General features: G+C 40.0%; 1 protein-coding gene across 2 annotated transcripts in view; it reads right to left on the bottom strand.

Annotated features, from left to right (window-relative positions):
* WDFY4 (WDFY family member 4) overlaps positions 1–22,256 on the bottom strand; it is a 142,665-nt gene that overhangs the window by 74,555 nt on the left and 45,854 nt on the right. For both annotated transcript variants that reach the window (XM_065671835.1, XM_065671836.1), the window contains exons 20-39: positions 21,616–21,847; positions 19,469–19,620; positions 18,840–18,951; positions 18,536–18,726; positions 16,822–16,974; positions 16,353–16,426; positions 15,313–15,474; positions 13,899–13,990; positions 12,784–12,883; positions 11,772–11,977; positions 11,000–11,169; positions 10,336–10,461; positions 9,711–9,872; positions 9,412–9,609; positions 7,799–7,916; positions 7,103–7,266; positions 6,426–6,664; positions 3,906–4,015; positions 2,218–2,409; positions 1,537–1,676 (exon numbers count right to left, since the gene is read on the bottom strand). In XM_065671835.1, coding sequence (XP_065527907.1) covers positions 1,537–1,676; positions 2,218–2,409; positions 3,906–4,015; positions 6,426–6,664; positions 7,103–7,266; positions 7,799–7,916; positions 9,412–9,609; positions 9,711–9,872; positions 10,336–10,461; positions 11,000–11,169; positions 11,772–11,977; positions 12,784–12,883; positions 13,899–13,990; positions 15,313–15,474; positions 16,353–16,426; positions 16,822–16,974; positions 18,536–18,726; positions 18,840–18,951; positions 19,469–19,620; positions 21,616–21,847 — 3,093 coding nt within the window. The remainder of the gene's footprint in view (positions 1–1,536; positions 1,677–2,217; positions 2,410–3,905; positions 4,016–6,425; positions 6,665–7,102; positions 7,267–7,798; positions 7,917–9,411; positions 9,610–9,710; positions 9,873–10,335; positions 10,462–10,999; positions 11,170–11,771; positions 11,978–12,783; positions 12,884–13,898; positions 13,991–15,312; positions 15,475–16,352; positions 16,427–16,821; positions 16,975–18,535; positions 18,727–18,839; positions 18,952–19,468; positions 19,621–21,615; positions 21,848–22,256) is intronic.

Genomic DNA, 22,256 nt, shown 5'->3' with positions numbered 1-22,256 from the left:
TTTGGAGCTGTAGTTTGATATCTCATTGAGAGGAACAATTTATCAGAGCTGTGGAGCTGTCAGTCTTTGACATGATAAGGAATAACACCAAATGAGTAATGTTTCCTCCAAAACCAGTTCCTTTAATTACAAACCGCTTCCTTGCAGAAGAGAGACAGAAGATGCAGAAACACCAATTTCATGCACTTGTGCCTGAGTAATGTCTCCGCACTGCCTTTTCCAGATGGCAACCTCTTCACTGGAGGAACTAATGATGTGGGCATATTTAGGGAAAAACCAATAACGGAGTCTTTAACCTTCAACAGCAAAAAGCATGTTGTACAAAATGTTCCTTGGGATACATTTACAAATATCAATTACATTGCTCACTGAGGTGTAATCAGCTGTAATAATCAAAATTAATTTTAAGAAATAATTAAACAGACCCCAGGGCAAATAGTCGATGCTCTTGCCGTATGACATCACAGTCTACATATGTACCTGGGAAGAACTTGCTCACTCTGTAAGCAGCAAAGTGATTTTAAGGAAAAAGAACTATTCTGTGACATGCTGAGAAAAAGCTTGCAGCTTAGTAAGGTACTATCAGACACATTACTTGGGTATCATAAACTTCCTCACCCATACATCTGGAATTGAAACAGTCATCATTGGTTTAAAGCTGCAATCTGCTATAGCTTGAATTAGAGGGCTAAGACTCCCAAACTGATGCTGTAGCAGACTCACTGTCTCCTCAGCAGGAGAAAAAAAGACCTTAATATGTTCAGCACTGCAGTAACATAAACTCAGTCCAAAGCTCTGAATATTCTGTCAATGCACTGCTGCTCTACCCTATAGCTAGTTACTGTAGCCCTAACCCACTCACATAACATCTAACCAATCCTTTTTATTTCTACTTCTGATGCCCAGCAAAAACATGGAAATGGTCCTCTCAGCAAAGGAGGAGCTTACACATGGAAGACATAGTCCAGCTGCATTGCTGGCAGTGAGAATGCTGCATACCTTACAGACCCATCCCTGGTTTGTATAAGCACTTCTTTCTTTATTTCTTGAGGCTAAACTAAAATGTGGACCTTTAATACTTCATAATGAGTATAAAGTGAAAGGACAGCACTATATACACCTGATTATTTTTACTAATTTAGTGTTTGAAGGACAAGATTTACATAATCAATGTAAGCCAAAAGCAGCAGTAAAGCCAGCGTCCTCTCACCTCTCTCTGACCCAAGCAGAGCCCTGTGAGCACAAACACACACAGGTTTCTTAGGTTTTCCCTTTCAAGTGCAATAACTAGGCCTCAAGCAAAAAGTATGCATTAATACATCATACGTTAAGTCTGTCAACTGAAGTTCTTCATATCAATGACTATTTCTTAGTGATTATTTTTAGTAGTCTAGAAAAGGAACTTTAACTGCAGTGGGTGTCTCATTTACAATGGAACTTTTCAACAGACATACTGATAAGTCTCCCAAGCCCAGACAAACTCTTCAGAGCTGTATAAAAGGCAGACAGTCAAGGAAGATAAAGAGCAGAAGTTACCTCAGATTTGCATGTCATTTCCTTTGTGTTTCGGCCAGGCATCAATTTCATAGCTGAAGAGAGGCTTTCGCTCCAGGAATTGTGCTTGCTCTGTGTCAGGCCTGGCCCTGATTTATGCTGGAGAAGCTTCTTTTCAGACACTGTGGGCCAGAACAGAAAAAAAACCCAAAGCTTGTAAGACTTGAGGTTGAGCCTGTGGAAAGGTAGAGGATTTGTATCCCTGTTACACAAGGCACAAGAAAATGGCAGTGCCTCACTCCACCTGGATTATCCTTCTATATATAGGAGAAGCATTGAATTAACAGGTACTCCTCAAATCTTTAAAAACCTCACAGAGGTCTGCCATAGATCAGTTTCGTTACACAGACATGAACTTTGAATCACTGCAGCACTACACACATTGGGACACTCTTCTTCACCCAGTTATCCTCCCTTTTAAATTCTCTTATGGGATACAATTGTCAAGCCCTAAAACATTGCCCATCATCATCTGTGATTACAGAAGGGCTAAGGCATGACACAGAAAACAATCACATTCCTTGATGACAGTCACTGAGAATCTGCTTTATCTAGCGGGCAATGTGCAGAGGAAGGGTATAACCAAAGCACCAGTGACTTTCCATTAAGTGCTACCCTGCAATGTCTTTGCTTACTACAATAAGTGTTCCGTAAAAGAGAGACCTATCAAGTGTTGCCAAGCTTTTGTCATAATTTCTTCCCATAAAGGAGTGATTTCTGTTAACTTCATGTCCCTTTCTCTATCATTTCCTTTTACAGAAAGATCCATCTTGTAAGTGTCCTCCAGAGCTTGCCGCCTCTGAGAAATGAGCTGCTTCCAGATGACTTCTACTGTTCTCAGAATCTCCTGATGCACTAGGAAACAAAAGAAACTACAAATGAAAAATCATTTTTTTGTGTAATAAGTCAAACAGCAGATAAAGGAAAAACATCACATCTCATTTGGAACAGCATTGGTACAGAGTAACAGCTAGAGTCAGAGGAGTTGCTCAATTTTGCCTACTGCCTCCATAGGTTCTAAGACAGACTACTTAGTCTCAAACAGAAAAGGGCAGGTCATTACTTTTACTATATTTCAACCCTCTGAAAGAAACAAGTAGGAGTGACAGATGATTCTAACTTGTTTCTGCCTTCGAAAACCATCTCATCAGAATTTTGATGATCTTACTATCATACACAGAACGCTAAAGCACGTAAAGGACATTCCTTTATGTTGCCAAAGTTTATTAGAGATGGTCGGTGGAGGGTAATTGAGTCATGGAATAATTTAACATAGCAACGGGATGCTCTATAAGGAAGTGCTGATCTGTTTTGCTGCATTTCCCTTCAAAACAGACTTATTTGGTTGCATCATATCCAAGTCAATATTTATACACAAAAAGAGCACTACTCTGCTGTACATTGCAGCTCAGCCTCCACACTGAATCCAGCCCCCAAATTTTACAGTTCTTCTCTTAAAAGAGCAAAATGTTTCTTCCTGTGTACAACAAACAGAAGCTTTGTATAGGCCTTGAGAAAAGAAATAGAGCTACAAATAGTATGTATCTGGGCACTGATACTGGTCACTGTCGTGGTTTAAGCCCAGCAGGTAACCCAGAACCATGCAGCCGCTCACTCACTCCCCCCACTTTGTCCCCCCTGGGTCCCGGAGGGATGGGGAGGAGAATTGAAAGAATGTAACTCCCATGGCTTGAGATAACAGTCCAGTAACTAAGGTATAGCACAAACCACTACTGCTACCACCAAGAATAATAATGAGAAGGGAAATAACAAAGGAAGAGAATACAACCGCTCACCACCCACCGACCGATACCCAGCCTGACCCAAGGAGTGATCTAACCCTTCCAGGTAACTGCCTTCAGTTTATACAGTGGGCATGACGTGCTGTGGTATGGAATACCTCTTTGGCTAGTTTGGGTCAGGTGTCCTGTCTCTGCTTCTTCCCGGCTTCCCCTCCTCCCTGGCAGAGCATGAGGCTCAGAAAGTCCTTGGTCAGAGTAAACATTACTGAGCACCAGCTAAAACCATCAGTGTTATCAGCGCTGTTCCCAGGCTGAAAGTCAAAACCACAGCACTGCACCAGCTACTAAGAAGGAGAAAAATGATGGCTAGTGCTGAACCCAGGATAGTCACGACAAAGGAAGAGATCTCCAGACTGATACCCATCACTCCTGAAAGAGGTGTGATGCAATCACAAGTAATTTTTTAGCACAACTTTCTCTATGCTGTGCTTACAGTGCCTATACACTGAAGAAGCAATTAAGTAGCACTTGCACAAGCTGCTCTGATAACTATTTAGGCTAGGCACTTTCCTTCTCAGTAAGCCAAAGGCAGCATGTGCTATAAATTACCATCATCTGGAGTAGGCAGGTTGCCCCTTTCCTCTTCACTGGGTGTAAGGAAAATTTTGTGATACGAAGCCAGCTTTGGTTTTGCATCCACCCCAAAACCTTCTGAGTATCTGTGACAAAGAAAAAAAAAGGAGGGCACATGAGTTATTTTTATACATCCACTCCAATTCATTTAGTAGATCAATATTTCCAGGCTTGAGGACTTACACAATACTGCAGGACTTACAAGAGGTGGGAACTAAGCCACTGCCAGTCTGTTTTTTTAAGCCAAGGAGCAATCACCAAGACACCAAGATCCTGCGGATCACTCTGTTATATAAGTCTTACCCCTGCTCTTCTTAGTGCGCTTCTATGTACCATTCATCTCAATTAGCTAGAACATAGGGGCTGTACTAATGTAGCCAGATTGCATCCAGATTTCTTACACTTCCCCTGAGCACCTTGGATGCCGTCCCTTTGCTCTGAATTCCTTCACTAGAGGTATCTGCCCTTGTGTGGGAAACACTGCCTGAACTGCTTGCTTAGTCTACCTTCTTTGCACCAGTGGTTGTTCATTCAGTTTATAAAGCACTCAGCACAAACAAGCTGCAAACTTTAGCACCATGATATTAGTATCACTTAGATTATAGTTGAGAACATCATCATGGCCATAAAAAGTTAATGGTGCTTTGGGAGTGGGATGTGTGTCAGGTAATTTAGTAGTCAGTAGGTAAAAGATAGCAGGAATTTCAGCACAGCAGTAATACTTACAATAAATACAACGGGCTTAGTTAAGAGAACCTGGACTTGGTATCATAAGTGCTGTCAATAATATATACCTTATATAGAAGCACTAGTAACATACTACATTCTTTCAATTACAAAAAGGCACTACTACATGGGAGAGTCAGACCTCTTGGGTATGCAAAGTTGCCATTTGAATTTTGGACTTTCTTTTAAATACAACAATTCCGATTCCCTGGGTTTGCTACATTCGGATTTTGGATAATACCAACGCTACTGTAATATATTAAAAAAAATAATAATTTATGTTTTCTGCTCTTGCTACATACAAGCAGCCCTTACCCCATCTCAACAGTTTAGCCCTGGAAATTATCTGCCTGGAATGAGAACAATCAAGAAAAGACCACAGGAAGTACAGCTTATTTCTGTTGTGATATTGTGTTAATGGATTCAATTCAGACCATCTAAGCAGCACAGAAGGTTTGAACTGAAACAGCAAACATCATTATAGTAAAGAAAGCACTATTTAATATTTCCTTTTTTTTTAATTTACAAAACTTTCAAAAATAATTGCCCATCTTACATTAGCAAGAGTACCTCTGATACATCACCTGTAAAAACAGCAAACAGAGTGGGTATGCATATTCTAGCCCTATCCAAGTCAATGGCAAAACTCCCAACTTCAGTATGACCAGGACTTTGCAGCTCAGTTCCAAGTAACAATAACCATAACAGATTCACAAGATCCACGCACAATTTTATATAAATTTTAAAAGTACCCACACAAGAATAGCTGCTGGATGAGGAAAAACATCTCCCTAAATTAGCTCATGCAGATACCTCAGACTGGCCACCTGCATTCTTAAGGAGTGATTCAAGCCCACATCCTAGGAGGATTTCCAGATTCTCATTTCAATAATGGGCTTGTGAGCCAGTTCCACTGAAATCAGTTCAACCTTGTTAACTGCAGTTACTCCTCTAAAATGAGTAAGCTGCTAAAATGCTGGATGAGTAAAACAGATACAACACAGATGCTTTGGTTAATAAAGAGTAGCAATTGAACCTAAGTGCAAATTTAAGGGTTCTACTTAGACAAACACGCAAGCTTGCCTGAGGGTCTCAGAAAGAAGATGCCCTTTTCAAAATGACAAAAAAAAAAAAAAAAGGCTCTGTTATTACCATCCAATATCCCTTGCTTATTTATTATGCATAATTTATTATGCATACACATGTACTAGTCTGTCTTTAAGAAAGAGAGGTGGCAGGAAACTTTCTGCTCACTAGTATATTTCAAGGAAAAAATAGCCTTCTGACACTGAAGAACAGCTTATCCCTTCCACTTTCTTGCTGAAAGACAATCCATTGCCTCCAGAATACTGCCCACATTAGTAAACTTCCTATCCTCTAAATGAAACAATAAAAAATTGTGCCAAAAAATTCCTGTTGTTGTTTTTCATGTTTAAGTCTGTGAGGAAAACAGCTGTCTTTCCCTAAGTGGCTTTACTCTGCCACTTAAGCAAACACCAAATCAGAGTGGAAGGTTTGTCACATTTAAAGCAAACCTGTGCTTTAAACCCTCAGAGCACTGAGCCCAGTGGGTCAAATGCTTGCTAGGATGCAGTACATGTACCACCTCCAAAGTCCTTAGTCTATCTAGATATAGCTCAGTCTCAGCTTCTAGTGATTCACCAAAATGGCTATTGCCCAAGTTTTGTGAAAGCTCCCTCTCTGCATACACTCCCATAGATAACAGCACAGAGATGTAAACAAACACTATACTGAGATGAATATTTGTACCTGCCCGAATTCAGTTGGCAAAGGCAGTACATTAGGCAGATGATAAAATTATTATTTGAGTTGTAAGTTGCAAAAATAAGGTCCCACTGCTCCTGCAGGACATTGAGAGTGTTCAGGACATTAAACTGTTCAGGCAGCGACTGTTGCGGTCTGGATAGGCAGTATAGGATGGCTCTGTTTAGACAGCTGTACAGGGCATTGAGGAGAACTTCCTTTTGAGAAACGGAGCTTCCTAAGACCTGTGAAAACAAAACAGCAGAGTACTTGGCTTGCTCAAAGAACTCTCTCCCCAGGGATCCTCTCTTCTCACTTCATTTAAACTGTTGCAAACTTATTTCAACAAAATTCCTCTTAACTTCCTGTTAGATACAAATTCAATTTTTTCTGCATTTCTGCTGAAGTCCCCAGAATTGTGGAAGAGATTTATTCCTATTCAGCAACATGTACACGGCTAACAGACAGCAGCACAAAAAAAGCTAACTATCTCTTCTTTATGCTGCACCATCTAGCTCTGATTGTCATTTAGAGCCATTATGTGCTCATGTAGAAAAACAGGAACATGCACAATTACCAAACGGATTACAGCCATCTTTTAGAGAATTGTGGTATCGCAACGTCAGTGTGAAAGAGCCCATTACAACATGCTGACAGTTGGAAAGAAAATTCATGTAACTCACCCCTGCAATATGTTTGGCAGTGAAGATAAGGATTTGCTTGGGGTCAGCAGCAAACATTCCGCTGTTCAGTTTCTCAACCAGCTTCTGAGCAAAGTAAGCAATATTCATCATGGATACAGGCATGTATACAGTTGATTCTGAAGTACCATGAGGATCACTGCTCCCTGGAGACGATACAAGAGGATTGATTGTTCCAAAACAAGATGAAATGCAATAATCCCCATGACGTGATATGTGAGGTTACTAGAGCTGAGAAGGAACAGTCTGATGCCATGTCTCAGACATGGACATGTCTAAGGAAGCTCCAGGTCTAGCAGAAACACTTCACTCAGTGTGGAAATGATGGCTCCATTCTAAGGGCAGAACCAGTCTCACTAAAATCATGAAGGACTGGTGCCACTAGAAAGGAAAGCAGCAACCACTAAATTATCACGGTTGTTTATAGAAGCACTCACGAATAAAGATGGGTTTCCTTCTGAATACTCCTTTTTTAATGTTCAAAATCTGTTCTTTAAAAGAGAAAAAAGTGAAGAGGCTCTCCAGAAAAATGGTAAAACCACAGTAGTTTATGCAAACTGGCCTCCAGCTGGAGTGAATGGACAGTCCAGCCTGCTAGCTGAACTGTCCTTCTAGCTACTGTTTCCAAACCTTTGGCGCAATTACAGCTACATTCTAAATACGATTCTCAACACTCACCTCTTGGTCTTGTTTTCCCCTCGCCTTGGCTGGTAACATTGAAGACATCCATAGCTGACAGCAAAAGTTTTGTCTGAAAATGTCTCTTCTGCTCACTGGTGGCATCCTCTGGAGAAGCCTATACAGTGACCATATACATATTAGTACTGCAGGCCAACAGCCAGGAAACCAGCCAAGAAATCAGACTCTAATTCAGTTTGATTTCATTGGATCTTTGGCAGATTATGTCTGTCAAAGAATCAGATTCAGAAGTTTTGCTCAAGGAAACAAGTAGAAATTCCAAGAGATACTCAGTACCATCTGAGATAATTCAAAATGCCCAATATTTCTCATAAACAACCAGACACCATATTAGGAAGGTGAAAGGAAAAGCAAGAAGAACAAGAACAACAACTCCATCTCACACACCTTAGCTCTTGCTGTGAGCACATGAAACAGCTGCTGCAAGATGAGAAGTTTTCTCTGACAGCTAATCCACAGTGATACATACATGTAGAGATTTGGTGTGCTCTGTGCAAGGCAACATAGCACCTCTCATGCGGAGTTTAGCAAGAGTGCACGTGCAGAAAATTACTGGGCAGCAGGTGAGATGACAGAGCCCCATACCCTAGCTGGGAAAACAGGAAGAAATCCTACACAGGTCTACATTATCTAGATGACAGCCAGCACTGTTGCACTCTGCACACTGAATACAAACAAGGTTTTGTACAGAGCCAGAAGCCAGGCTCACAGGTGATTCCCAAGAGATCTTGCTCTCAGAGAACTTCAGCTCCATTAGCAGGCTCAGGATTCAGATATTCAAAAGAGTCATACTCCATTTTAAACTGTACCAACCCTTGAGATGTTACTGCATAAGCCTTTTGGGAACTGCTGCTCCACAAAATTATTTAACTCATGACAGTTGCAGTCAAGTTTAAGTTCATTACCATTTGTATTACTAAGCTATGTCTGCATCAGAACTCACATCTGGAACACCTGGACTATTGACAATTGGAGCTGAAGCCTGGATTTTTCATTTTCCTTTTCTTCAGGCTACTCTGACTCCTTCCAGTGCTTTGACTGACTGAAGCCCATGATTCAGACTCAGCTGCTACAGCTTGTATTAGTCTGTACTAAAAGTGAAGACAGCTGGTTTTTGTTTATTTGAACAATGGAAAAGAATTGTTGTCTCAAAAAACAGTACACGGGAATGCTTTATGTGAAATTTTCTGTTCTCAGCAAATCCAAGGGCTGCTCTAGTGACAAGCAGGTATTACTAGGGAAAAGAGTAATTTTTTTCACACCATACTTCAATATTGAATATTGCCTGAAAAATGCCTTTGTTGTTGTCTAGGAGCAGCATTTTCTTAGTTCACATGAATACAGGGCAGGAAGAAAAGGCCTTTCTTCCCTGTTGAAAAGGTCGGAATTCAACTAAGCTGGCTGTCCAGATCTGACAGGATCTTTCGAAGAGCTGTGATCCCATCTGTTTCCTAGACTGTTGAAAATGCTGAATGAATACATGTCTTCATCACTGTTAGCACTTTTTTCACTAGGACACTAGCAGGATACCTCCTGTCCTTCCACCCCCAGCACAAGGTAGAGTAGAAAAGCCTGATGACTACAATAGAGACCTCAAGAAGCAGCTCAAGTGGATGCCCTTGTTTGTTTGCTGGGATGTTGACAAGACTGTCCATCAGGAGGACTCGCACAAAATCCCACACTTGTTTCTTGGCAGGGTGTGGTACAAGTGGTAGAGAGGAGGAATCAAAACAGCCTTTCCCTTCAGCAATGGCTGGACCATCAGGAGTCAAAAGGCCTTCAGCGCCTCCCTGTGGAAGCAGACAGCAATGCATTTTAATTAATCTAAAATTTTTCCTCCTAGCAACCCAACTCTGATCTGAAGGACTCATGCTGGCTTAGATACACATACCTTGGGTGGTCCAGAATGGAAAGCAACCATAGCCAAAGCTTTCAAGAAGTCAGGACAGTGCCAAACGGGGTCCTGAGTATAAATGTGATAGATCAAGCACAGAAACTGGATAACATTCCCTGGATAGGCAATTTCCCAGAAGACTTCTGCGTCTGTAACAGGCTGAACACAGACAAATGTGTATTTAGTCAAGGCACCACTCCTCTCGCTCATATAAACTCATATTTGCTCCTCTCTAGGTATTCTTAAACAACTAAGTAAACATGCCATGGCCATAGAAGTCAGGCAAGGCACAAGCAGCCGACTCCCAGATTGAAGATACACCCAATCACAAAGATGGCATATCCTCATCCTCAAGAATGAAAAAAAGATGGGTAATGCTGTGTGTAGGATCCATCTCTGTGCTCAGAAGCTCTTAAACATGAGGCCATCACATCATCTGCTATGTACGTAACCAGACCAATAGCTACGCTGATGCTCTGAAGCATACTGTTATGCTTAGTAGTTCCCTGCAAGGGCAGAGAAAGGTTAGTGGCTACAGGTGAAGACTGCTACTGACATCTGACATTCTCAGGCAGTTTATTCTGCCCTTCACACTGCACTGTCCTTGCAACAAAATGCTTACCTTGTCCACAGTGACTCTAACCATTTCCAGCAGTAAAGCAGCTGCCTCTGGACACAACCCAATTTTAAGGACATTTTCCATAAGGTGGTGCTGTAAGATCCACTGCAACATAGACTCAAGATCTTTCTACAAAAGGAGGAAAGTTATTTCAAGATGAGATGTGAATTATATAGGATACATCAAGAAAAATGCCTGCTCTCCACATCAGGAAAAACCCCAAGACATTTTCATCTCCAGCAGCTCCTCCTTTACCTATTAAGTATGGTTCCCCAGGATAGCATTAATGGATTGTCTTTTGAAATACATCTTTGGCACTGCTGGGACAAAACTGCCTTATGGCTTCTCAGGACACTGGAGGGAATTACCAAATCCACTGATTCTGAGACTTTAATGAGTCTTAATGTAGGAGCAGACAAGGAAGCCAATCTAAAATACATTCTAAAGTACAGTAAACAGCATTTAAGACCCACATGAACAATTTGAACACAAATTTCTTTAAATCAAAGTTAACTTACTTAATTTTAAAGTATGACAGACTAATTTTAACTACCACAAAAACCAAGTAGGGTCAACTTGCTTGAGAATCCTCTCACAGAAAAGGTCGCAAAATGCCAAAATAGTGAAGCAATAACAGCTTCATGCTTGTTTACTATTTTATTCATACCTTAGCTACTTCAGGTGGTTCAGATGGTGGAGTTGCCAGAAAAAGCCCTGCCACAAGCAAGTAGACCTCAGGGATATGGACATGATCAGTCAGACATCTTTGCAACACAGAAAAGCCAAAAATCAAGAAGGAGCCATTGTCAGGCACTGAAGGATGAGTTTTTAAATTATCTTTAAAGGAAAAGAAAAATAAAACATTCTGAGGAAGTGTGTAAAAATGAATGTCATATCAGAGGAAGGATTATTGACCCAACTTTTTATCCTCATCTGTATGTGTCCCAGGCCATGTAGTACTCTGCTAAACTGCAATAGCAACAGTTTAAAAAACTTCCCTAGATTAACAAATTACAGTTTTTCCCACTACCACTTTTGTTACAAGAGATTCTTCCTGAATCCTTCTTCCTTTCTCTTCCCCTTCTCAGAACCACAGGTCTAGTTAACAAAAAGCAAGCTGAACAAATCTTAGAGAAACAGAAGGTTGAGCTGACATCTCAACACCTCACAAGCTTACCAACTAGCCCTATTTCATACAGGACAAAAAGGGCCATTTCACTGCAACTGCTAATCAGAAATGCCAACTGTCATGCGAGGGAGAAGCAATGCTCTCCACTCTTCAACACAGAAAAGCTGAAGGACTAGGACACACTCGCCCTTGAAAGTAGGATCAGTTCTTGGTCGATTGAGATCAGTAGGAACTCTCCTATCATTTCAGCAATCTCCTGTCACTGAGCTGGATCAAGGGATTGTTTTGGGAACATCAAACCAACACATACCCATTAGAATAGTCACTCCCACAGAGCTGTTCTCCAGCCAGTGGCCAGCTACTATCCCCTCCTTGAATTTGTTCAGCAGCAAGCGATTGTGGAGGAAGCACAGAAGTAGCTTGATTCCTAGCACAACTGTGCTAGAGTGTAGGTAGCTCTGCATGAACAGCAGAAACCAGTCTGGTCCCAGCGCCAAAAATGTCTCTTCTTGTTGCCTAGGACAAACAGGGAAATTAAAACAAATGAAAGGAGACACAGTGGAAGACAGAAAGGAGATTTTATTTAAAAATTATCTCTAAGTGATCTAGAAACTCAGGCTTCTCTAGGAAATAAAAAAAAAAAAAAAAAAAATCTGATTAAGGGCATACCACAACACAGAATTATAAAACTTAACACGCAATTCAAGGTGCTCAATTCCTACGAAATCCAACCTTATATTACTGTCAGACAAAAAAGTTCATTAACATAAAGCTCCTTCTGATAGTGTGTATCAAGAACTGAAGTAAACTACATCACAGACTACATATTTCAACCTTTGAAATTAAAAATTCCTGTTTAAATTTTGAAGTCAAACATATGAAAATGTACAGTTTCAGCACTCAGCACTAAGACCTCCATCTTTCAGTTATACAAGGTAGAACTATAGCAACTGCATGCTCATGGTTACAATAGAGGGGTGCAAGTAATCCCACTTTAGCTTGGACTGATTTTCAAAGACAGCTGTGACTTCTTCAACCCTTGCAATGCAGAAGAAAAAGCAATATACAAGTTCCTCCTTTGAGACATTTTCTGAAAACATTAGATTTTTTTCAAAATGGGTACCAGATGAGTGATTTTATCACACATCTGTGTGAATGCCAGATAAATCACTGACAAAAAATAACTCTGAATCCAGTCTGTGTTTACTTACTGCTTTGCTGAGAGTCAGATGTTATCAGCGTGTCCTGATCAAGCACCAGCAAGGAGGAAATCTAGAAGACAGAGACACTTACATATACCTTCCTAAATTGTTTGTACTTACTCAGAGGACAGATGAAGTTTGTCTGAGCGCATTACATCTAACAGCATCTTCAGTAACTGGTTTCGAAGCCAGATTGTCCTTCCAGATGTTTGGCTTAAGGCTACAAATATCAGAAAGTAATAAAGAGTAATGAAGAGACAAAACACATGTTCCATTGCTTTGATGAACAACCTTGTTTGCACTAGATTAGCCCAGTGGAAGTATTTATATCAGTCTTTTGCAGAGTAAAAAGATGCAGACATCAGATTTTAGGTATAAGAATTCCTGCTAACATCAGACCACTGCTTACATTGTCAAAGTCCTCTCTTCAGAGTTAATTGAAACTCATCCAGACTACATGTTGAATAATAATCCACAGGAAGCAATCTCAGTTTAACTAGAGAGGGAAATGTAAATAGGCAATCTGATTTGCAATGCTTAGCTGTGATGTCTATATATATAACTGCAGTAATCGGTGCCTCCTTAATACATTGTTTGGAGGTACAATAATCAATATCATCTCAAGTGAAATATCACAATGAAGAGTCAGCTGCCTGAAAGCTCCCACACACAAAACTGACATAAATACGCAGACACTTCAAAAGGTGCAGAGTTCCACATTATTATGTGCTACAACAGTAAATGTATCAAAGTGTTCACAAAAAATCCAGGATGCCAAGTGAAATCTTATTCCTTGTAACAGCCTAGTATGTTAGTTTTGGGACAATTTTAATTTAATGGCCTTCATCCCTCTCTATATCTGTGGTATCTAACATTATGTTGTTTCTGGACAACGCAGACAAAGTACCGTCGGCTTTTTAGCAGAGAGAGGACAAAAGGGGAACTCCCTTAGCAGGAGGAGGTTCTTGCAGTAGGTATGAGGAGCTATGTATACACACAGTGACTGTGACTTCACTATTCTTCACATCAGGCCTTTGTAGCAAAAGTTTTCCCTACAATTTCTGGTCACCTCAATGTAGCCTGTCCCTGTCCATATTAAGCCATCTGAATTGTCCTTCTGGCCTCTGCAGACAGAAACACTATGTTGCACTTAGGGTTCATCGTGACTTGGGGAAGAAGGGTAGTACTTTACTGATCTATCAATCAGAACACATACACCAGTGGTAGCTTCTTACCTTCATTCGGCATCTCAGCCACACCATCCAGGCAAATATGATTTTCATCCACAGAAGAAGGTTTCAAAGTATAAACAAGGAACAATCCAATCCTTGCAGAGAAAGAGGGAAACAATTTTGGTCAGCAGAAAGACAAACGTTCATTTAATTACTTTGAGATTACCTGCAAATATCAGTACTCATTGACAATAACTGTTAGTAACAACCATTGGAAATTCTAATCACTGTAGAAATAGGGTTGAAATAGGAATGCAAAAGTTCATACACTAGGAAGCAAATAAAAAGGACGTATGGACATAAGGACAAATGGAAGTAATAGCTATTTTATTATGGAAACATTTTTACCTATTTCTTGATTTTAAAGATCTTTCACCAGGAGAAAAGCAATATTGAGTTTAACACTCTGCTCATACAAAAGACTGAATTGCCTGTGACATTCAGATAACACTGCTGTCACCACTTGGTTTCCAAGCACATAAAGAAGAGCAGATAAACCTCAGCAGATACTCAGGGAGGACTGGCAATCAATTTTCACCTGTAGTTTGCTTTAACACATTACCTAAGATAAGATTCTAAGGATGGATAATGTGAAGTACACATTTAGTGAAAGTGCATAGCTCCTCCTGCCCACAAGGACATTTCTTAAGTGACAGAACACTCGAACAGTCCACATGCATTAGGTGTGTCCACATCCATTAGATGTGTCAAAAGTCTGGGACCAGCAGAAATCCCAACACCTTTCAGTCTCTGCTGTCCTGGAGCTGGAAGGATTGGGACTGTCTTTATCCACTTGCTCATCACTCTTGGGCCTGACAACCAATTAAATTACAATGGAATAAAAAAATATGATTTTTTAAGAAAAATGCTCATTCACACTCCTTACGACATGGCAAATTTGATATACTGAATCCACTACTCACACCTATATGAAAAAATAATAGGTTAACACATGCAAGCCCAGGATAGGAACATGCATACATTAACATGCATTAACTGACTGAAATTCAAGAACAAAAATGATAGTTACTGGGATATAAGCTAAACCAAGAGGATTAGGTACGTAATTCACTGTGGCCAAGTTGCAGTAGTAGAGTGATTGCAATATTTTCAGGGCAGGCCTTAGTGAAACCAAAGTACAGACTTTGACTAGTTCCAGTCATACCAGCAGAACTGTTTGTACCATTATTTTAATTATCATCACCCAAGCCATCTTCACACAAATGTAAGGTTGGACTGAACTCTGTTTTGAAGGCATGAAAGAGGGTTTCATCAATGGGGATCCTTCAGTTGCCACAGATATGGGGGCTTCTACCAAAGATGAGGTGAAGGAAGTTCTACTATAGAGTGCTCTCCAGCACTGGCAGAGGTATAGCTTATCTGCAAACTGAGAAAGAGCTATAGACTTGAAGGTTACCTAAGAACATCCCTTGTGTTAAAGTATCCTTTCAATAGGTGGGAGAGAATAGTGCAGGCCACAGTAATCCTGGAGTTACTAATTTCAGGATCATTGAAGAGGAAAATGAGCTTGGGCACCATTTGCACCTGGTAGAAAACTGCAGCATTCTGACATCCATCTCTACAAAAAAGCACAGGGACTATTAAAAGCTTTTACTGGAAGGAACTAAATTTGCTGGATTTCAGCTAAAAAAATTCTCAGGTTGCTCTGATACTTTGCACCTTTGGCTTCTAATGTTGCCTTGGCAATACTTCAAACACTGTCAGACAAATTGAATATGTGTCAGCGATGGAGATCTGAAAACTTCTTTGTGTGCTCTCTATCATTCCCATTTGTCTTCTCCCCTAGAAACTGCTGCACCTCAGTGAGTTCAAAGAAAACACCCTTACTCTATTTTCAAGCAATGAGTTGGTGGTAATAAATGCTGTTCCTGTAAAACTCAGAAAGGGACACCAGACAGCTCTGCATAAAGCTTTCTGGTACCAAAAAGGAGGAATCTAGTATCCTGCTCTACTCAGCCCATCTGCCATGCAATCTCTCTTCAGATGTAGTTAACTCCAGTACAGATGATTTAAAAAAATACTGTTTTAAAAAATCTTTCCAGGTTGTGTTTTTGATTTAAACACACCTTCAATCATTTATTTATTTATTTATTTGTTTGTTTGTTTGTTTGTTTATTTATTTATTTATTTATTTATTATTTCACACTCAGTTGAAGTACTCAGATTTCCTCTCCCCAGCAGACATTTAAACTTTCATTGTACAGCAGGGTAACCTGGTGAACCAGCATTCGAGATAGCTTTTCCCAATCTGGCCCCACAGCCAGCTCAGGGCTGATCAAATCACTAACTTCAGCCTTGAAAGAGCAGTAAAGGAATGATTCACTCCTAGAGTTCACTGATTCCAACTAGGACCCTTAACATCCACCTCACAGTTCTAGCTTCAGGTTACAGATGAGCTTTTCCCACATGTTTCTGATACAAACACTAGCTGTATACCTGGAGGACTGCAAGATTTCCACAAGATGCGAAAAAAGAGCAAGGTCAAGATTTTCTGGTGCTTTCATCCAAAGCTGAAAGACAAAGGAAAGCAGAGGTTTTACTGCTCTGCTGAGCTGAGTGGACAGTACCTGTTACAATTATTTCAGGGAGGAGAACATCATAAACTCCCAGTCAGCAATGATAGCCTGCAGGCACTGGAAATCCCTACCAGTATGAGGAGTTGCTGCTCTTGAGTTAGCCCTGAGGAGGAGACCCTCAGGGTTTGCAGAAACACTCCAGAAACTGTACTGGAGGGCAGTGGGGAGCCATGGTGACAAATGACCATGAACCACAGCATGGAAAATCACCATGCACCACCCCATCCCAAATACTGGATCCAGGAGGTGATATGAACAAACCAAACTTCATACTATAGAGTCGTTAGAAAAAAAAGGCCAAACCCACAAAGTAATGTCAACAGATTTACCTCGAAGTTGCAGAGAACATACTGGAATGCATTATAATTCTTTATGACTGAAGACTCAAAGCCAAGCTCAGCTGTGCCCACTAGGGAGAAAATTAACTGCAAAATCCTGTTGTTTAATAGCTGTGTCTTCATCTTCAACAGATAGGCCAGCAACTGAAAAATAACCAATCCAAAACCCAGAAAAAAAAAAAAAAACCCAAAACAACTTAAGTATCTGCTGAGTATAAATTTATATTTATAAACTAACATATTACACTATTTTTTAATTCAAGACAAATGCACATAAACATCATGAAGAAAGTGAAGGTTTCAGTCCAGGCATGAAATTTCACATAGCAAGTGAAAGGGTAAGTTTTTTGAAAGAGTTTGACAGCTCTTTAGCATTGAACAGGAGCAAAATACATGCCATATTTTTCTGAATGCAATTTACAAAAAGCAACATGCAAGTATAATTGTAAATAACCACAGTAGGTTTTTTACACTATTCTTCATGGGTATGTTCTTAGTTGCTTGTAAATGGTGTTAGTTTGAAACAAATATGAACATCAACCTGTTCAAATGAGACATCTGTGTGAAACCTTGCCAGTTTCTCAACTTAGTCTATCTTTGATTATTCAATGAATTCCTGACACAGTGAGAAAAGAAATTTTAGGTTAGGAGGAGCAGAATTCATTTGAAAATAAATAAAGACATTTTTGATAATTGGCTGTTGGGAAAAAAAAAAAAGTTCAGACAACCAACTAAAGAGCATCCATTACAACATGATGATCAGTCACATGGAAAGAACACTATATACCATAATGTTGAAAGGAACAGCTTGTACGCAATCTACAGACAGGCATTCACCTGCAAGAAAGGGTTGGACAAGCAATATCTAAGTATTATAAATATATTCATATGAATCAGGATCAATTTATGAACAGTTCACAAACTGGGAAAATGGAAAGCTTGTAATAAATAATTTATGAAGGCCTAATGTTAAGAGTTTCATTTGAAACTGTCTCTGTTAAAGAGTCTTCTCTGTTCCACAAGACTACTTAGTCTACACAGCATAAAGTAAATGATATTGAGCTGAAACTTCACACGTGAGCCTTAACTCATGCAATATTATGTATATAGTGCTTAGATACATCGAAGCTTTTCAGTTTGCACGGCTTTCCAGTTTGAAAGATGAATTTAGGAAAGACCTAATCAATAAAATCCAGACAGCACTTATTTGTATCAGAACAATTCCTAACACACAGTGAAGACTGAACCATAGGAATTCATTGTCAGCCTACACCGGGCAGTTTTGTGAAGAGGAATCTTAGGCTGGATGAACCAAGAGGAGAGAGCAGATCTACCCGAGAAACGGTCTTTTGTGGGAGGGTCTGATAAAAGGTTAAGGTTGCACAGCTCGCAAATCTGTTGCACTGGTTTATTTAGTTTATTAAATTATGTCTGACCAGGACACATCTGTCCCCACCTTACCATCAGCAGATACACTGTTATAGAGGTTACCAGAGACTGCAAGCACAGGATTCAGAGCCTTATCCTATATCCCCTTCTCAAAGATCTTCTAACTTACTTAACTTACTAACCTAATTTATGGTTAAGTTCCAACCATAAGTGCCAAGAGCCAGGATATGTTTGGTTTATTACCATCAATAGGTTTTGGGATAAGCTCTCCAAGAGAAAGACTATAACCAGAATGAATGAACAAAAGAGTATCTACCTGGTAACCATGCATGCGCCTCATCAATTTTTCACTCATTGGGTTACTGTTCAGGATGGAGCTCAGGACTTTGACGGCTGCGTACATGGTATGGTCATCACAAGCCATAGCAATGACACCCAGAAGAATGGCAGGGCCTCCAATAAAGTTCAGGCTAGTAGCTGCTGGAGAGGACTGGAACACTCTTACCCCTAGGAAATCACAGTGTTAATCTACCAGGAAGTTACATGGACTAAATTTGTTATTGGACACAGAAAGGCCAAACTCTTAAGAAATATGAAACATAAAAGCATAGTGCACTTACCATACTGGCCCACAGTAACTGACCCAATAGTCCGCAAAGAACCTGAGAGGTGTCCAGCGATATTCTTAGCTAGGAATATTGGAGTTGAACTGTCCCGAGAGTTAATCCCAATCTAAAACAGATCAAAGACATCTTAAAAAAATCCCTTGTAATTCTAGGAAGAAAAGTTACAAGCACACACTCTAATACTTTAGCTTTTTTTATTAATTTTAGACTATGAAAACATTTTATTTTTCCTTCAAAGTTGATTGTTAGGGCAAGCATTCACCCACCTAAAATTTCCCACAATCCCATTACTTTGACATGTCAGTAGGCCTGGAATTGGCAGGAATGCTTGTATAGGATGTGAAAGATAATTTTGAAGACTTTGTGAAATCACAGACTGAAATGAATTATCATTAATCTTGAAAACTATGGCTTCTGTTGCTGTTTTAAGAAAGGCTTTTAACATTGTGCTCACAGTGTCCAGTCTATTCCTCTCCAAAGATATGTAGAATGGAGTTAAAGAACGGGAAGAGAAGCTTGGGTGGGGGAGGGATCACTGAAGGTGCACAACTAAAATAAAGCCACAAAAATTGCTCTAGAAACAAGAAAAAATGTGCTTAAGACAACTGAGGGAAATTTTTTACCTCTTTGGCAATCAGCCGGCCATCTACTTCATTGTAGAAGCTCTTTATATCTTGGACTGTAGTAAGAGATGAGCACATGGCATTGATCCCAAATGAAATCTTCTCTTCCGCCACCAGAGAAGTCGGATTATGATCACTGTTCTGGTCCTCACCTAAAACACAGAGACTGTAAGCCTCTGGAGGCACTTTGCATCCTCAGCACGTGAGACGGAAGAAGGAGATGAAAAATAACTGAAGTTAACAAAAGTTTAGATAGTAATTTGATTTTGATTCAACTATAATGAGAAAAAAACTTTGCCCTTTGCAACACAATCCATGGCATCTTGCCGGCATAAGCACCAATGTGAGATATGCTTTACTTGTCTCCTCTGGTCACTGCTTTGTATAGACCCTGCAACCTCTCTCAGTATCTCAGAAAGCTCGGTAGAGTCCAGAATAAACCTTCTCTGTCCACACAATATAAACAAACTTTCTGGACAAAGAAAACAGTACAGAGGCCTTCCATTTTACTGTGAGCTTTTTCAGGAATAGTAGGAGCAACGATTCATGTGGAAGAAAAAGGACAGAGGCAAAAGTCAGAGCTGCCAACTCACAACACATGGGAAGCTTCTGAAAATTACCAGGTTCAGCAGCATGATGATTATATGAAATTCTCAAATACTTTTCCTTCAATAATTTTCTGTTTTTACTTGCACTTGGAAAAACTATGTGCAGCTTTAAAAAAAATCTTGTATTTTTGACAATTTTATAGACTGGGAAAGCAGTTGATTTATGAAACTATTTAATAATGCTTGTGACACAGCCTTACAGGCAAAAAGAATTAGCTTATACTCTTCATGAAGGTTAACTAGAAGTAAATGTGCAAAAACTGTGTCATCTATTTCCCTTCCAGTACATCAGACTTATGGCTAAGCCTTTGCACAGCTGCTGCTGCTTAGTGAGATACTGGTGAGATGGGACACAACCCTGCTGAATCAATTCAAAATGCTGTTCGCAACAAGGTCTTAAATCCATTTCAAGGAACGAACCACAATATCTGGGTGTTTAGGCTGACATTTTTTTTAAGTAAAATTTTCCATTAGAGAAGCTTCTTTGGGTGTTTTGATAGATCAGGGAAATGTTAGGTACCATATTCCCCCTCTGCTCCTGTATCCCACCTGCACGACCCCAAAAAAAGAGTTGGGGTGGGGAGAGAGGTAAAATTTCAGAATTACAAGATTACATCTTGCATAGCGCCCTATGATTCCCCTGCATCAGGGTATTGCTGGAACCAGACAGCCACAATCCACGACTGGTACTGAAGTTCAGCTAGGAAGACCACCACGCAGAGAACAAACATCTCAGACTTCATAGAGTCAACACTTCAAAAATTTAATCTTTCTGACTTCTATTGGTGGTAATATTATTTTAGGGCTTTATTTTGATATAATTTCTCTTTCAACAACCCCTTCCCAAGCTTGACTTGGAGATTTTATTGGGTTTTTTTTTATGTAGATAGTCCTCTCTTTGCTTGACGCTGGAGCATTAGCAGGTGAGATTATTCTGCTTTTTTCAAACAGGAGATGACCATCCCGTTTCATCCCAAGCTCTAGTACAGAGGTGAATGCACTACTTGTTGAACAAACAGTAATCAATAACTGAAATGTTTTGTCTGCCTGTTTAATAATTGAAACTCACAGCATACTTTAGTTAAAAAGCCTCTTCATTAAATGGAATGCAACTTATTCCCCTACCCCTCTTTCCTCTGCGCTCTCTCCTACTCTGCAGACATCTGCAATTAAAGACAATGTTTCCTTTTCTGATGTTTTTTTCTGTGGCACCATAAATGCAGAACATCTCAGTTAAAGTTGCTGCTTTAACATTTGTCCAGCAGAAATTGCAGTCTTACATCTCCTGAAGGACATTATCCCTCTTTATTCTCCATCTCTCTCTGCTGCTTGATTTCTGCTTTCTTCTTCTTCCCAATTTACAGTATGTTACAAGATCCTTATGATATCTTACTACAGCCTTATACACCACTCAGTAATACAGGGTCCCAGGCTTTTAGAGCAAGTTTTAGGCACAGCTGGAATACTAATGGCAGATTATAAGAATAAAAAGAGCACTACCTGACAAACAAATACTGGTAGAAGAGAATTATCACATACCTTGAAGCTGTACTGCTTGGAAATTGCTGCAATACTGTGGGCCAAGCTTATTAATCACCTCCAGGGTTTCCACAGAGATGGCTTCTTCAAACAAGTATGTAGGGCCAAGGCGCCAGGTCAACGAGGACTTCTGTTTCCAAATTCGGGGAGTAGCTATGTACCCATAGACATCAACAAAGGAAGTGGGTTCCATGGAAATACAGCCACCTGGTAAGGGCTGGAGATACTGCATCTGCAACAGAGAAAGAATTCACTTAGGGGACTCAATACATTTGAAGTACCTTAAGATCTTTTTCCTGGAAGGTACTGCCTGCCACCTCTTTCCTCAATGAAGTCTCAGACAGTTGTGCAACGCAATTATCAACTACTGTTTAGAAATTGGACTTTCAGAAATATCACAAAGTATTTTGGAACATTCAAGCCTACTTTTTGTTCAAAAAGCACAGTCAAAATCATTTCAAGTGTTGGCAAAGAAAAACCCTGTCTTGATCCAGGCTTATTTTTCCTGTTTTAAACTTTGTAATGCAGACTGTGACACTCCGTACAGAAAGCCAAGCTGCAGGTCACACCTTGCACTGGGCATCCAGGGAAAGAACAGTTTTTGAAGAATGTAGAATGTTCAAGTGCATCAATTGGCTTCA

The sequence above is a fragment of the Lathamus discolor genome, chromosome 3 (assembly GCF_037157495.1).
Source record: "Lathamus discolor isolate bLatDis1 chromosome 3, bLatDis1.hap1, whole genome shotgun sequence".
NCBI classification, from domain to species: Eukaryota; Metazoa; Chordata; class Aves; order Psittaciformes; family Psittacidae; genus Lathamus; species Lathamus discolor.
This window is presented reverse-complemented; position numbering and strand designations above follow the sequence as displayed.